Source organism: Strigops habroptila, chromosome 11 (assembly GCF_004027225.2).
Source record: "Strigops habroptila isolate Jane chromosome 11, bStrHab1.2.pri, whole genome shotgun sequence".
Classification (NCBI taxonomy): Eukaryota; Metazoa; Chordata; class Aves; order Psittaciformes; family Psittacidae; genus Strigops; species Strigops habroptila.
Genome location: NC_046360.1, coordinates 2,449,579 through 2,465,085, shown reverse-complemented (window position 1 = coordinate 2,465,085; position 15,507 = coordinate 2,449,579). Strand labels below are relative to the sequence as shown.

Here is a 15,507-nt window from a genome sequence, read left to right as displayed (position 1 = left end):
CTCCTACCCCCTAAAATGTAAGTATGACTCTACAACATATTCTTCGGAACAGCATCAATCTTCAATGGCATCTACTTACCAGAGGCAATACGCCGTGTTACAAAGCGAAGGTACTACGGAGTTCCATGGCAACTACTGTTTGAAACACTTTAATCATATTTGAGCTTTTCCCTCCTCTTCATTTTTCTTTCTTTTTTTTCCCCCTCAGCTATCCTGCCTTACTTTGAGCAGTAAAAATAATTCTTCTCAGCAGCTAATGTGTCTTTCAGGTATCTTCTAGAATCTGTGCTATTTCTCTTTCCATGACATTTTAAGCACTGTGAATTGGGTTATAAAAAACATAAGTTAGAAATTCAAATCTTTTTAAGAGACAACAGCTACCTGACTGACACTGAGTATTCTGCAGATGAGGTGTTTTGGATGTGCACAAGCATTTTAAACTACTTCTTCTGTTCCAAATGCTCTAAACAAACAGAAGTACCATGCCAACAGGAATCTGTGGGAAAATGTGAGTGATGCCTGTTCACACTATACCCACCTCATTACGGATTTTTATTACTCATTCATTTTAGTAAACTCTAATCTAGGTTATTATGCCACACCCATCACCATGAGAATGGCACTTAAAAGGACCAGAAATACTTTGCTGTTCAGCTTTTTCTCAGACCTTGCAGAGTAGAGTTGCAATATCCAAAACCCATTGGAGTAGACGTACCTGACAAAAAGTCAATAATTATAAACACCCAGCATGGACAAAAAGCCCAGTGGATATGTGTGTGGACCCAAACACAGTCCATTCCTGCTCCAAGCCCCTCAAATTTGCTTTAGATACCAGAAGACATCATCTTCCAAAAATGGGAAACATATCCCCAAGTAGTTTGTGTGCAGCAAATCGAGGAGTGACCAAAGTGATAAGAAATGGTGAACAATTTAAAATTCAAAGCCTCATAAAGATTTAACACATTTAAATTAGAATTTACCATTACATTAAAAGCTGCATTGCTGAAATGATTCCACTTTACTCTTACTCTAATACCTTCTGTATACATCTTGGAAGCAATAAAATTAACAACTACTTTAATGGGAATCTGAATTTGTGCAAACATTGAAGGCTTATCTACCCTGAGCAGTTAGGCGGAAGGGTGATTTATTATTAGTGTATTGTGAACACACAGAGCACTAATGGGTACTAAGCATATAAAGATGACTTTCATCTTGTGGTTTCTGTAAGCAAAGCAGAAGTACACAAGTACTCCTGGCAAGTTTAGGCTGCATGTCCTACTAAAGAAGCAGCATTTCACAAGAGCTATTACAATAAGATCTTCTAAGGTGTGGAGAGAGAACTGCACGTTTAAAATATGAGCACCTCAACACACCCAAAAGGTGTGTACACTTGAAATCATTACCTCATGCCCTGCATCACATTATCATTCACATGTGAATGATGCAGCACACAGCACATAATGGCTTGTGTAAAGTGTCATTACTAGCTTTTAACTCCATGGGAGGAGGAAGAGACATGAACAAAGTACAGTATCTCTATATGCTTCCCAATAGGGATTTCTTTGTAAAGTGTGTACAAGCTGGAAGAAACATCCTATTTTGTTATCCATCCCAATTAGAGAAAGTAAAACTATTTCTCCTATATTTTTTAAAAAAGCCTTTCATTTTAGCACATACAACAAACATTTACCTTGACCATTTTGCTTTCCAAATGCAGCCACATAAACTGAACTGGTAGATGCTGCAAAAAGGTTTTTCAGCCTCTTGGAAGACAAGCTGTTCATATATAAAAAGACTTTGGTTTTCCCTTCCTGTAAAGTTTAGGGGGGAAAAAAGGAAGTAAATATAAAGGCTTTAACTGAAAAAGGCTGGAGTTCTCTTAAGCATTCACATGCAGAGTGTATTTATGGATTACGATCTTTAGGAAATAGGTATTATCTGCAAAGCTGAGCAAGTTCAGGCTCTGAAGTTATCTTATCAAAACCACCTCTGAACGTCATCCCTTCAGAAGTCTTTCCTTATACACCTGCACAGTAAACCAAAGTATTTTCATCTCACTTGGCCAGGAAGACTTTTTTCCCTGCTTTATCCAAGGCCAAATGCTTTACCAGCTCCAATGGACAGTGTTAAGTCAAGCCAGTACTCCCTCTGTTGGCAATCCAAGTAACGTACAGTCCTTTCACCTACAGGTTTCTCTGAAGACAACTAAGAGAAGGGAAAGAAAGTGTTAGAACAAGAAATCAGCAGAATTGTAACACTTTGAAGCTTTCAGAAGTGGGCAGTTCTTCAGATTCTGAATGCTATGGCAAGGTTCTAGTTAAGTAGCTAAAATGTTACCAGCTTCTTGATTATGAAAACCTGAACCCAACAGTTGTGACTCTTCCTAAAATACTGAACTTTATTCATCCTCCTTTTCATCAGTTTGTTTTTCTAATTATCTGATTTTAAAACCCTCAGCAGTTTGATGGTTTAATACTCCAATTAAAACCCCTCTTTATATAAAAGCTCATTTATTAAACCTCTGTACACAACCACGGACACGTATGTACAGCAAGTTTACACGAAGGACGATGGTACAAAAGACAACGGCAATTAAAACCAACCCACATAAATAATTTATAAAAATACTTGGACTGGTGAAGCTGATGCTGGTCATCCCTGATTATTTTCATCCAACTGCCAGGCTTTTTGATGGAGGAAATCTTCATGTTAGACCTCTCTTAAAAACATTCAGAATATATTAAACTTATCTACCGGATAATTAGCAAAATGTATAAAGCATAGATTATTGTACAAAGGACAAATATAAAACCCATCAATCCACTTGAGACTCAGGGACAATATAAATCTTAGCCAAAGTAATGAACAGCAAACACAAACTCCTCTTTTTTTCGAGTTTCATGTATGGGCAAGTAAATCACTCTTAACAAATCAACAGTCCTGTTATTCCTCCGTGGAAAGATGCAATCTGGAGAAATTCTTCTGGATTTTCTGGCTGCACTGGTGGTCCAGGGCAACAGGGAAGCCCTGCACTGACTGCAGTTCCAACGAAGAATGGGGCAGACTTGCATTTGTCAAGATTTTCTCCTTGCCACAAAAGGAAAAGGAAAGTTTTCAGAGTTTGTAAAACTGGAGGAGGAAGGAGACAGAAGCAGGGATTTGGAATAACGAAACAAAGGACGACCAGTTAAGATGAAGTCTTTTTTCTTTGCTGGTTTCTTGGGGAATTTTTTAACACGCTTCTTATTCGTAGATAAACACCTGTGGATTCTGCCAAGTTTTCAAATTCAAACGGTGTTATGCCTGCAGCAAACTTGCTCATATCAGGAACAATACTGCAGTTTTTTGCAGTGCTTTTGACCGCTTTATCATCACTTGTATTTTCTCCCTCTTCAACCTCAGGGTTGGGAGCAGGGCTGGTGTTATCCAGCAAGCCTTCAGAATCTGTATTAGCAGGATCCTCCTTGGAGGTAAGTGAACTATCTCCTGGATTAGGACTAGTCATAGAATGTTCACTTTCTGGTAGCTGTTCACTGGTATCAGAAAGCCTTGTTTCCACTGAAACCACCTTCTCAGGTGACCTTACTTCTGCAACAAGATCTGCTTCGTTCCTAGATGGTGATGACGTAACAGAATTTCCAGCTAAAGGTGTATCAACTTGAATATCAGAGTCACTGTTTGTGCTTTCTGCCTGCTCAAGTGCCGCCCAGATTAAGCGCTGCTGTTCCTCTAGCTCTTCCAAGGTCAGAGTATCCTCATCCATGACCGCATCCACTATTTTTGGCTCAGGAGTATCACTGGAAGGATTTGATGGTGAAGCAGTCCTAGGAAGAGGATGGCGTGTGGGGGTTGAAGGTTGAGGTGGTGTAAGATTTTGTGGAGGTGTTCCTTGTGGTAAAGGAGGAGGAGTTGACATCAATGGACGCCCGGGTGGCAGTGGAGGCTGGAACTGAGAACTGCTCGGGGTTTGAGATCTTTGTGACATTTCCAGATCTAGAAACAGATTAAAAAGACATCTGTTAGACTCTGAAACAGGATTAGGACAAGAGTCAAAGTGCCAATGTCCTGATTAAGTAGCAGACTTAGGTCTTCTCCTCCTTGGTTTTCAGCTGAGATAGAACAAACTTTCTGAAGGTCTTAATGTCCATTGAAACTATGTTTTTTGGGGATTTTAACTTTGCTAGCTATTCAATAAAATAAATAAATACATTCTTGAACATCTTGAGAACAAACTTATTCCGCACTGAGACAACTGAAGGATTTCCTATAAGGAAATCCAAAATTTTCTCCAGCTGTTCTAACATTCAAGCAACACTAAATAATCCTCCTGTGAGTATGACTCATTTTTAATAAGTTGTGAGCTTGTAACTTCTACATTATTTCATCCAAATATTTAAGGATCTGGAGGTCTTCCTAACAGAAGTTTCTTTAGGATACACACCTGAAGTAAAGAGATGGGAATTTGTAACCTAATGTTCCAATTGCTCTGAGCACACACTTGAAATCTCCTGCTTGGTATTAGAAGATGTGACAATTGCAGCAACAGAGAACACTTACTGAAGAGAGGCCCAAATGCACCTACAGTAGGACCCTGTGAGCATATGTTAGCAGTTACATTAATTACCCCCATAACACATTGGTTTCTCTTTATGAACACTGATATTTCCATTCAGAGCAAGTTATTTCGAAAATAAAAATTGAAACTAGTAAAAGAATATAAATAATTGCAGAATAACTACCAGAATCTATTTCCATGTCAGTTACTGGTGCCTCCAAATTGTCATCTTTTGGTTGTTTTGAGTGACGAGACCGTGACTCAGATGCAGGCCTTTTGTTGTTAGATTTTGGACTTGGCTGAAAAGAAATTATCCAGGAAACCAAAAGAAATCAGTATTAAATCGTATAAGGTAGCATTTCCAGCTATAAGAACATATTTAAAGCAATTTCATAACTGTACAATCATTTGGTTGACCCAGCGTGTAAACTTTGAGAGATTTAATGCAACTGAACAGAACTGTAAGCTTGTGCAGGTTTAAGTGGCAAAAGAAAAGACTGTCTGCATTCCTAACGTAGGATTACAACCAAGTTTCCCCCTGGACACCTAGATCTGATGAGACCATCACAACTCAAGTATTGCACAGCCCTTTCTGGCAGGCTTAGAATTTACTATGTAATTCCATATAGCATTACACTTTAGGCCTGAGAGCAGAGCATACATGTCCATCCTTAAGTGGAAGTATTCTGCAGTAGATAACAGCAGGCTAGAGTCACAGTAAAGAAGACCTGAGATGATGAGGGACAGGACTACCATGTATTTTCTCACATCACTGTAATAAGATCACTCTTAACCATGAAGTAGCTTTTCATTTAGTAGGGTCTGGAACTAAGGCTGTTTTTAAGTTTATAGCAACCTTTTTTAACACTGTTTATAAAATAGTGCACAACTGGGATCTGTTTATATTCACTGAAATCATGGCATTTGTTCTAAACAAGAAGCTCCTTTTTGTTAGGACAGATAAGCATTTCACACCTGGCAGTGTCAATAAGAAAGCCCATCCCCTTGTGCAAAACCAAGAAGAGACAAACACGAGTTCATCCCTGGCTACGTGACCTACAAGGCAACTTTCTTGTTTTTGCAAATAACAATGAGATATATTCACCGCATGGAAACTGGAAAGGTACTGAGCAAAAACCTCCTTCTGTTGAGATGGCTGCATGGGGATGGAACCAAACAACTGCCATTCCTACAGGGGGGAAAGAAAAGGAATAATGTCGCATATGGGTGGCTGATAACACAACAGAAGTGCTGAGAGATTAACCAGCCCAGATGAATTCAAGTTCTCATCAAAAGCCTCATTTATCAGAGTAAATAGGTCTTTAATAGGAACTTCTGGAAAACTGAAGTACTTTCACCTGTGAGCACAACCAACTGATGTAATGCACTATGACTGGGTAGGAATAATCATTAAAAGAAACGAAATTCATCACCTTTACAAAATGTCTGGTTGACCATTTCATAGCAATGACTCTCCAACATCTGTAAAACAACTACAAACTCCCCCTTGAAATAACTGTTGAGACCAAAAAGGCTTACTTTGAAAAACTGTTAATTTTGAATGAAAAAAACCTGGAGGTTGAGCAAACTGAATGAAAAATCACATTTGGAGGCCACTAAATGGACAAATGTAAAGCTGAAAAGAAAATGTGCAAGTGCTGCTTTTTAATGCACAGGCATTGACATCAGTGATGAAGTTCACTACTAAGAGCAGGTTAAAATGCTTTTGAAAGTAAAGTTCAACAGCAGCTCTCACAAGAGATTCTTCATTAAACTTGGCTAAAAGCAATTACTGCTACTCAACATGTGTTGTTTAGAAGGCAGAGGACAGCTACTTACATCTGGGATCCCACTTGGAGTGGATATGTTAAAGCCTGGATAGTTTATCAACTTTGAGACATCGTAAGTGGTGCGTTTTGGTTGGTGAGATTCTTCGTCTGCTCCACTACTACCTATAATGAAATACAATTATTATTGATGAAAAAAATCCACAGGATTTAACAACATGGGTTTGGGGTTTGGAATGTAAGTATTAATAGAGGCTTTGTGATCCACAAAGGCACTAACAGTGACCAAATCTATCAGATACATGCATGGAGCTTCCCCAGAAACCTGACTGGGTATTCATAACAGTACTATCCTTCACTGCCATTACTGGCCTCAGAATCTGGCTGTTCTCGGAGATGCAGCGTAAATATTGGTCATTAGTAAAAAGCTGGTAAATTACTTGATAAATTGGGTTTTAAGAGATGAATTCTTTGCTTGCTGGTGGTCTTACTTTTTAAGAGTAAGTTATTGAACTTTAGAAAGTATTATGGTTACTTTCATAATACATGAGAAGCTTATTAAAAAAAGGAAATTTGACAAGAGGCTAAGGGCAAGTCTTGCACAGTTTCACAGGAACTCCATGTTCTAATAGCAAGGGTTGATTAGAGTGAAATCACATTGAGATTTTTCACCTCTGCAATGCCATCATTACAGAAGTTGTTTCATTGTCACGTCTTAGCTAGAAGAAAGGGGAGTATTTTTACATGACTTTAGAAAAGGAAACTTGATTTACAACTTTCTCCCGCTTCCATGATTTGTTTCCATACCAGGTATTTTGCTCATGAATAGGGTGCAGCCCGTAAATAGCACACTGAAAACTGCATTCCCACAGCACATTCCTTACCTTTTCCATCATAAAGCGTGAGCCCCGAGTGCTCCATTTCAGCCTCCTTGAGCCAGCCTGGAGGGTAACCCAGCTGCCGCATGCGATATATGAATGGAGGCAGGCTCTTATCTGTGACCCCAAGTGCATCTTGAAGTTCCCCACTAAGTCAAGAAAACAAACAGAAAACAAGATGTCCTCCAATACAATCCATGACTGAGTTTTGACAAAAGGAATTTATGAGCATTTTGTTGAATGTCAAGTTAAAAGAACTTAGTTTTAGCTCAAACCATGTTGCCTGTCAATCCCAGATATAACAATTTTAGGTCAAAACCAGCTCTGATGTTAAGAGATAACTTTTAACACTTTAATTTCTCGAATGCTTAAACATTTTATGAGAATTAATTCTACACTGAGAACAACTTACTCGACTTGTTACTTCTGATTCATGGCCTTAACTGCAGCTACCATAACAGGAAGGAACTTAATGCAACACTTAATTTACTGGTGATTTCTTTGGAGACTGCTATAGCCATGTTATGATTTGGTTTTTAAACATTTTGAATAGAGAGAAAAAGAGAGGAAGGGACACCCAAAGCTCAATATTTTCAGAATTTGGCATGCATTTTTAGCTTATTAGGAATATATTTGCAATTTGAGTAGCCAGAGAGTAACCCTTATCTCCCTGCATTAGGGAAAGTTCTGTGGAAGGGGCAGGACTCTTAAGCTAGTAATGAGTTTTCATTTGAAAAACATCTCTGCAATTTATTAAACTATTTTATGTAGCAAACAAATTCAAACATAATACACTCAGAGTAGCAGATGGATTTAATAGAAATCTGGAAAGTAACATCTGGCACTCCAAAGGTAGAAAAGCTATTCCAGAAAAGCAGTGCAACCGCTAATGGAAGGAAAAGAGATACCTAATTACTCCTGGTTTAAATTTTCCAAACCTCTCTTCTACTTCTTCTGCATGATAACGCTGCTGAAAAATCTGATTGCTCGATTCACCACAAGCTTCCATATACTCCTTTCTCTTCTCACTTATACGAGCTGCATTTCGTGGCTTAAAGATAATACAATTGGGAAGTTTAGATGTGGACAATTTACAGCTTATGCACTCCTTCACCCAACATAAAACTGGTACTCCTTGCCCTCAGCATACTTAATCACTTATCACACAAGCCATGTGATACATCTACAGTTGTAATAAAAGGTACATAGCAAAAACCCAAGACTATTTGCATTGGAGCTCTAAAGTAGGAGGAAAGACTGTTCAGACTGAAAAACATCCCTCCGTAAATTAAAGGGAATATTCAAACCGTTACACTACAAAATTAATTCATTCTGATTTAGCATGTTAGAATTGATAATTATGACCAGTAAGATCTAATCAACAGAGATAAATAACCATTTGTACATCCTGACCCCAAAACAGTGTGGTTACACCAGAACATTTCTTGGAGAGCAGCAGTCTTTCAAGTACTGGTGGAGACTTTACCTTTGGACAGTCTTTCATTTGATGGTCTTCAGAACCACAATTGAAACAAGTAGGTTTTGGCCTGCTTAAAAAACGCACAAGAAATGAAGCCATTTACAATTTTGCAATAGTAAATGCATTGGATTATTTTAAATCTTACTAGTTTTAAACTTAAGAAAGAAAAAAAAAGTAAGCATTGCTTGCTGATTTCAGGTGCTGTCTTCTGCTTCTCTTAAACTTACTTATTAATCTTCAAAAGAGAGTAACAGAATATTGTTTCTTTCACAGTCCTAAGGAGAACACAAGAAAGGAGAGAAAACACAGGCACAGCACTAGGAGGGGGGAAGAATACATGACAGAATGTGGAGAGGAAAGTGAAAAAAGAGAACTAAAATTACAGTGGAAAAGGAGTACTTCCAGGCAGAACTGGAGCTTTTATATCCCCTATTATAGAGATCTACAGCTTTAAGAGAGAATAGAACAGTCAGTAGAATAATTCAGGCTGGATCTCAAGAGATCTCTAATCCAGTGCCTTAATCAAAGCTGGGTCGGCTACGAGATCAGACCAGGCTGCTCAGGGCTTTATCCAGTTGGGCCCTGAAAATCTCTAAGGGTGGAGGCTGCACAACCTCTCTGGGCAACCTGATCCAACAGTTTAGTGTCCTAAAGTTGGAAAAGCTTCTTCTTACATCATGCTGCAGAGAGAGTATTCATGAAGGGTTTCTACTTCTGATTAAGTATGTAAAAGTTTGCTTAGATAGTGACAATAAATGAAAACAAACCCTACATACTAAAGCTTATGTTGTGTCCAGAGGAAGGAAAGTGAAGATGTTAAAACAGTACTTCTCACTCTAGAGCACAGATAAGGAACCCCTCAATTTAATACACCTGTAGTACATTAATACTTCTATTTCTCTTTTTATGCTTGATTCATCAGAGGTCTGACCCTTTTTACAACACTGAGAATCGGTTACCAGTAGAAACAAGCAGGAGAGCATGACTAATTCTTTGTCAAGTCCTGGTCCACAGTTTGAACAAGTTATGCATACGGTGAAATTGTGCACTGAAAACCTGGAATGGAACTGCAGCTGGCTTCAAGCTTCATTTTCCTTGTAAATTCATACAACAGCAGCAAACACTTTTAACATTATGGGGGAAAATTCCAATCTCTTACAAGATTTGAATGAAATACTTCCTTTCTGAACGTTCATTTTTATAAAAATAGGATGGGGACCACAAGTGGAGACAAAAAGGTGACACAACAATCAGTGTCCAGAGTAAACACACACATGCATACACTCCAACCTCTTGAAGCCTCTAATAAGATAAAATGAAGTGCATCTTCTGCTTCATCTTTACGTAGTATTCAAACAGAAACCTTCTGTGGTGACTGAAGTATTTTATCACCATTCTATATCATGAGCACAACCCTTCAATGTGCAGTCCATTCAGATGGTAGTATTTCTAATCAAACTCAGCATGCCCCTTTATCTTTGCAGTTCCCACTGAAATCTTGCCTGGTCTTCACTGCATCTGAAATCAGTGACTTCAAACACTTGAAACTGGCAGCAGTTTCCAGCTGCCAGCTGGAAACTCGGTTCACTTCTTACCTCCCATAAAAGCTTTACAATCAAGTCTAAGACCAGCCTTAAAAAGTCTATGAAATAAATCAGACAGGAGTTGTTCTACAAACCAGTAAGCATGATGATAGTACACCAGTACAAGGATGACCAAAGCAGTCACTAAAAAGACAAATAACCCCAGAACTGGCTGTAAACTTCAGAATGTTTTTACAGATTTCTTTTAGGCCCTTCCTAAAGGAAGTCAACAAACAAGAGAGACCCGCTGACTGCAAAGCTCAGCACTGGATTACTCCATTTAAACTCATTGCTTACGTATGTTCAAGGGTTTAGAATACTGGGGAATAATCACAGTGTACATCTGAACTTTTCAGCTCAAAACTTGATATTTAAGAATAATACAAACCTTTTTGGTTTTACTTGTATATCTTGTCCATCTAGGGAGAGAATGTGGCTGAAAACTTGCTGATATCTTTAGATTTCAATAAGGAACTGCTACTGGATAGCAGATTTTATAGAGGAAGAACAGCTTATTCATACTTGGAATGAGCTGTTATTCCAAACCTGATTACAGACTGGCCCGGGAAAATCCTGAAGTCACAAGATGTATTTATGGGGACAAGGCATTTACTCTTCCCAAGCACAAGCCCACTAAAAATCAACGAGCCAATCACATCAAATATTGGAATGGTTTGAGTAAAAAAAGCCATTAATGACTCATTAAAACTTTTCATCTCTAACGACTGGTACGGTTTGACAGAAATGTACAATCTACTGAACAGGACTGGAGTTCAATTTACCCACTGGCATTCCCTGGATTTGAGAAACGGAAAACCCCTTTAACAAACAGGATACTTAGGTATTTCCCATCCTTCTGTCAGCTGTGGATTCTCATTTAATATAGGCTGTCCCAGTTTATCGAGACAAAAATTGGTAAAATACAGAACACTTCCTACAACCTGTAGAAAAAAAGTCAGAAAATTGTCAGAAAGGTGTCAGTATTTAGGTCAGATTGGCAGCATTTCTATAAATTTACACTGCTGGAAATACTTCCAGGTTTTTTTTTCCCCCACTCTGTAAGAATTTACAAGTAACACATGCCCACACCTGTAGAAATATGTATTTTTTTCCAATGATGTAGCTAAAACATGCTGAACTTAACTGCTATTACATTGATAAATGAGATTTAACAAGAGCTTATTTTAATGGCAGTGTATATTGAATATGCAGAATGAAGAGTCAGACCTACCATTGAAGAGTACATACTCAAGAACTTACACTAAAAGCTTCTTTCACTTTTTTAGAACTCGAGCTTGCTGTTTTACCGTCCTCTTCCAAAAGAATACTGGAGGGCTGACATGAAAAGTAAAAATGCAAATAGTTCATTTAAAATAGCAGTAAATAGAAGAGTTCCTAAATTACTCATGCATGTGAAAGGCACAGAATATGGAATACAGCTCCTATTCTTTCAGGAAACAGTTAAACAGTAGGATGGAGACGTCTACATTAATCATGACGCTTTCCACAGTCCAAAGAATGACACAGCTCATCTCCAATGTTTTCTTTGATGAGAAATACACTGCATAAGAACATCTTTATTCTTATCTCAAAAGCTAAGAGAAAGATGAGAGAAATGTGCCATTTCACCCTTTTATTCAAAGTGAATGTCAAGTATAACTCCAAATTCCAAACTGAGAAGAAAGTGGAATTTTCCAGATTCTGTTACTCATCTATGCTCTCATATACTCAAAGACTGAGCCAAATACTATCAGAAGAGGATACATTAAGTTTGTACCTTATGGTCTTTTCTTGATTATTTAAATCAACTTATTACTTTGCTTTTACACAAATTTCATCAGGAAAAATTTCAGAGAAGCATTTTCATGGGCACAAATGGTATTTTCTTTGTCCTGGTCCTCTGTGTTTGGAACAAAGAGTTATACGACCTTTGCTTGATAGCTATTTCACAGATACGTAGCAATTAACAGGAAAAACCATCTGGAACTCGGCTGTTTAGCAGGGTAGTATTTCAATATTCCCACAATAAGGATGCAAGACAAGCAGCACCTAATAACAATGTCAGTTTTTAAGTACCTGTGGCTTAACAGTGAGCTGTGTTTTTTCTTGTTCACTTTTCCTCTGCTCTTCATATTTCTGAACTAAGCCAAAAATAAAATCTTCAATTTCTTGATGGTACTGCCTGTAATGAAGAAGCATACAGAGGTGAAGACGTGAACAAGATTGAAACATATGCCAAATGCTTTTATTTGGTTGGTTGGATTGTTTTGAAGGGTTCTTGGTTTGGGTTTTGGCGGGTTTTTTTTCGCATTTACCATTGTGCTGGTTTTGTCTGGGGTAGAGGCAATTTTCTTCTTAGCAGCTCGTATGGGCTGTGTTTTGGATTTGGGCTGGAAATAGCACTGATAACACATAGGGATGTTTTCCCTACTGCTGAGCAACGCTTACACAGAGTCAAGGCCTCACTCCAACCTACCAGCGAGGAGGCTGAGGGTGCACAAGGAGCTGGGGGGGGAACACAGCCAGGACAGCTGACCCCGACTGACCCAAGGGGTATTCCAGACCAAATGGTGTCATGCTCAGCATATAAAGGTGGGAGAAGAAGTAACTGGGGGGAGGGAGGGTGGACATTCAGCATGATGGCATTTGTCTTCCCAAGTAACCCTTACACATGATGGAGCCTTGCTTTCCTGCAGAGTACTTACCTAGAAATGACATTGTTCATAAATAAAATCTGTAACAGAGGCCCATCTAATTTGGAGTTCTCCACATAAATTCCACTAGAACAGAACAAACACACAGACAATGGTTACTGCATTAGCTTTACTCTGAATATTCCCTTTCTGGCTTATCGCAGCAAAGAGTCAGGAGCCCACAGAGAGAGCAAGGTTTAGCCAATATAAGTTCTGTCTTTTTAAGAAGTTTCTATTCACTTAAACAGAAATCTTCCTCTTTCAAGCCAAGCAGGTTGCCTGGTGTGAGCTGGCAAGAAAACAAAAGGGAACACCACACTACAGTCACCTTCTTCTGTTATAAATCTTTTAAATATGATTTTGAATAAATAAGGTCTCTTATTTATTCAACCATGTTAATGTATTTGTTCTTACTGCTGAACTTTACAAAAACCTGTTTCCTTAAAGGCCACCTAAGTGTCATAAACAGACAGGTACACACAAACAAATAAAACTACAGCAAGACAAACTAAGTTTTTGATATTCAAGTCTAAAAGACTTTTCAAGAATGGTAACAGCATTTTAAAGCCCAATATCTGAGCAGGGACAGCAACAGAGCAACAGTTTCTAACCGATGTGGCAGACGTTGCTCCCTCAGGCAGCTCTTGTCTCAGACAAACTCTATTTCAAACATATATAGTTCATACAAAGCCTTTCAAGTCACATACCTAGGACGAGTCAGAATATTCAGCTTCCTTTTAAGTTCCTGATGTTAATTTACTGTTAAGGAACATTACTTTCCACAGAAGACACAGACCTCTTAATTGAAGGATCAAAACCAACAAAACACCTAACAAGAATTCCACAGAATAACAAACGGGGTTTCAGACCTTCCCTTCCACTGCACAGAGGATTATTTACAAATCCACCTGTTGCTGAAGAAACACAATAAAACAAAAACAAATCAACCTACCAAAATCACCCAAAACCGCCCCAAACCAGAGCCCAGGTGAAAAAGGACAATCCAATCACTGTAATTCATTACATTATACATCAATACGACGCTTGAATTGTCGTATTTATAGTATTTATTTTAAAAATACTTACAATCACCACACAAAAGTCAACAATAAGACACATGTACTTGTAAATAGTAAATAAACTATAAAATCAATTTCAGATTCTGTTCTGCTGCAGTATCAAACCCTTTAGGGAACCAGTCACAATTTACAGCTTAAAATTACTAGTAGCTATGTTAAAAATGGGTTTTAGTGCACATGCAACTGTTTCTTTTCCCTAGAAAGTCAGAAAGTAGCCCAGCATCAAGTGTTTTCATGGCCATCCCAGCACCAAGAACTCAACTACCTCCTTTGCCAACTGAAGCAAAGCTGGCACGGACCTGGACGCTCTAAGGATAGAAGCTTTCAGAAAAAGCTTCCTCTTACCATACAGAAGCAGAAGCCAGGATAAACGAGCCGCCGCACCAAGACGCGGGAGATCCCTCCCTGCCGAGCTCCATTCCCACCGCCAGCCAGGACGCGCCAGGTTCAGACCGACCGGGCCTTCCCCGACAGCGCCACAGGGCCGGGCCTCACGGAGGTCCAGAGAGGCGGGAAAAGCCGGAGTCCCTCAAGCCCCAGCCGGGCCGGCACCCAGGCTGGCCCGGAAGGGAACCGACGGCTGAAGCGACCCCGCCGCGCCCTCCCCGGAGCAGGCCCTGCCTCTCCCATCAGGATATTCTCCGCCCGGAGCCGCCGCACCGTCTCCTCGCGGTTCCGCAGCCTCTCGTACAGATCCTCCAGGGCCTTGTCGGGTCTCTCCGCCGCCTCCTCCTCCGCCTCTTCCTCCTCCTTCTCCTCGTATTCCTCCTCGTATTCCTCCTCCTTCTCCTCCTCCAGCTCCTCTTCTTCCTCCTTCTCCTGCTCTTCCTCCTCCTTCTCCTCTTCCTCTTCCTCCTCCTCCAGGCTGAGGCGAGGCGGCAGCGGCGGCGGCCCTTCTCCTTCGTCGAGCTGCTGGAAGAGCTCGCTGTCCCCGAAATCCACCCCAGCCGCCATCTTGTGCTGCAGCAGGAAAGGAGGGGCTTGGGGAAGGGGGACGCTGCCGCAGGGGCAAAGGGCAGCCGGAGCCGCCGCTCGCCCCTGCGCGGAGCCGCAGGACCACAACTCCCGGCATGCCCCGGCGGCGGCCCGCCATGGCGGCGCCCAGGCCGGCGCGCTGTGCTTGCTGGGAGATGTAGGCTGCGCCCTGCAGGCTCCCGTGGCCCGCACTGCACGCCGGGAGCTGCAGGGGACGGGCGCCCTCAAAATGGGGGACGGAGGGAACCATCCGCTGCGATGCTCATTGTGGTGGCGGTGGTGGGTTCCTTGTAGTCAGGCCCCATCCGAACCGTATCTTGTCCTGGGAAGCAGCTGCACCCCTGCTGAGGTTCTGCCTTGTGCATTTAATTGGGGTACAGCACTCCTCTAAGGCTTGTATCATCTACCACAAGAAGTTAACACACCTTCCAAAACACTAAGGGCTCCAACATCCTACCACCTTTCTCACCAATG

At 40.4% G+C, this 15,507-nt stretch overlaps 2 protein-coding genes across 5 annotated transcripts in view; both read right to left on the bottom strand.

Moving 5' to 3' along the window:
• Positions 1-2,226, bottom strand: part of CLIP1 (CAP-Gly domain containing linker protein 1) — a 72,340-nt gene extending 70,114 nt beyond the window's left edge. The window contains exon 1 of the mRNA XM_030500776.1: positions 1,694-2,226. The gene's annotated coding sequence lies outside the window, so the exon portion shown is untranslated. The remainder of the gene's footprint in view (positions 1-1,693) is intronic.
• Positions 2,227-2,496: 270 nt separating this feature from the next.
• On the bottom strand, positions 2,497-15,159 carry ZCCHC8 (zinc finger CCHC-type containing 8). Of its 4 annotated transcripts, none has more exons than XM_030500795.1 (14): positions 14,697-15,159; positions 13,687-13,729; positions 12,992-13,066; positions 12,363-12,468; positions 11,547-11,621; positions 11,124-11,227; positions 10,675-10,740; positions 8,710-8,773; positions 8,132-8,274; positions 7,230-7,372; positions 6,398-6,510; positions 5,664-5,747; positions 4,743-4,857; positions 2,497-3,996 (listed from the first exon to the last, which is right to left on the bottom strand). In XM_030500795.1, exons 1-14 carry the CDS (start codon positions 15,010-15,012, stop codon positions 3,191-3,193), a joined length of 2,253 nt encoding a protein of 750 aa, XP_030356655.1. In that variant the 5' UTR covers positions 15,013-15,159; the 3' UTR covers positions 2,497-3,190. The 4 variants fall into 4 exon arrangements, with proteins under 4 accessions (XP_030356655.1, XP_030356656.1, XP_030356658.1 ...); XM_030500796.1 differs by having other exon boundaries at positions 8,710-8,770; XM_030500798.1 differs by lacking the exon at positions 14,697-15,159 and adding an exon at positions 14,324-14,638 and having other exon boundaries at positions 13,687-13,893.
• Between the last annotated feature and the right edge of the window lie 348 nt (positions 15,160-15,507).

Excerpts from the sequence above, each read along its gene's own strand:
- ZCCHC8 (XM_030500795.1), bottom strand. The coding sequence starts at position 15,012 with ATGGCGGCTGGGGTGGATTTCGGGGACAGCGAGCTCTTCCAGCAGCTC. Across the intron at positions 8,774-10,674 it reads ATACAAGTAAAACCAAAAAG|CAGGCCAAAACCTACTTGTT; the intron begins GTTTGTATTATT and ends GCGTTTTTTAAG. Across the intron at positions 8,275-8,709 it reads AAATGAAAGACTGTCCAAAG|CCACGAAATGCAGCTCGTAT; the intron begins GTAAAGTCTCCA and ends ATTATCTTTAAG.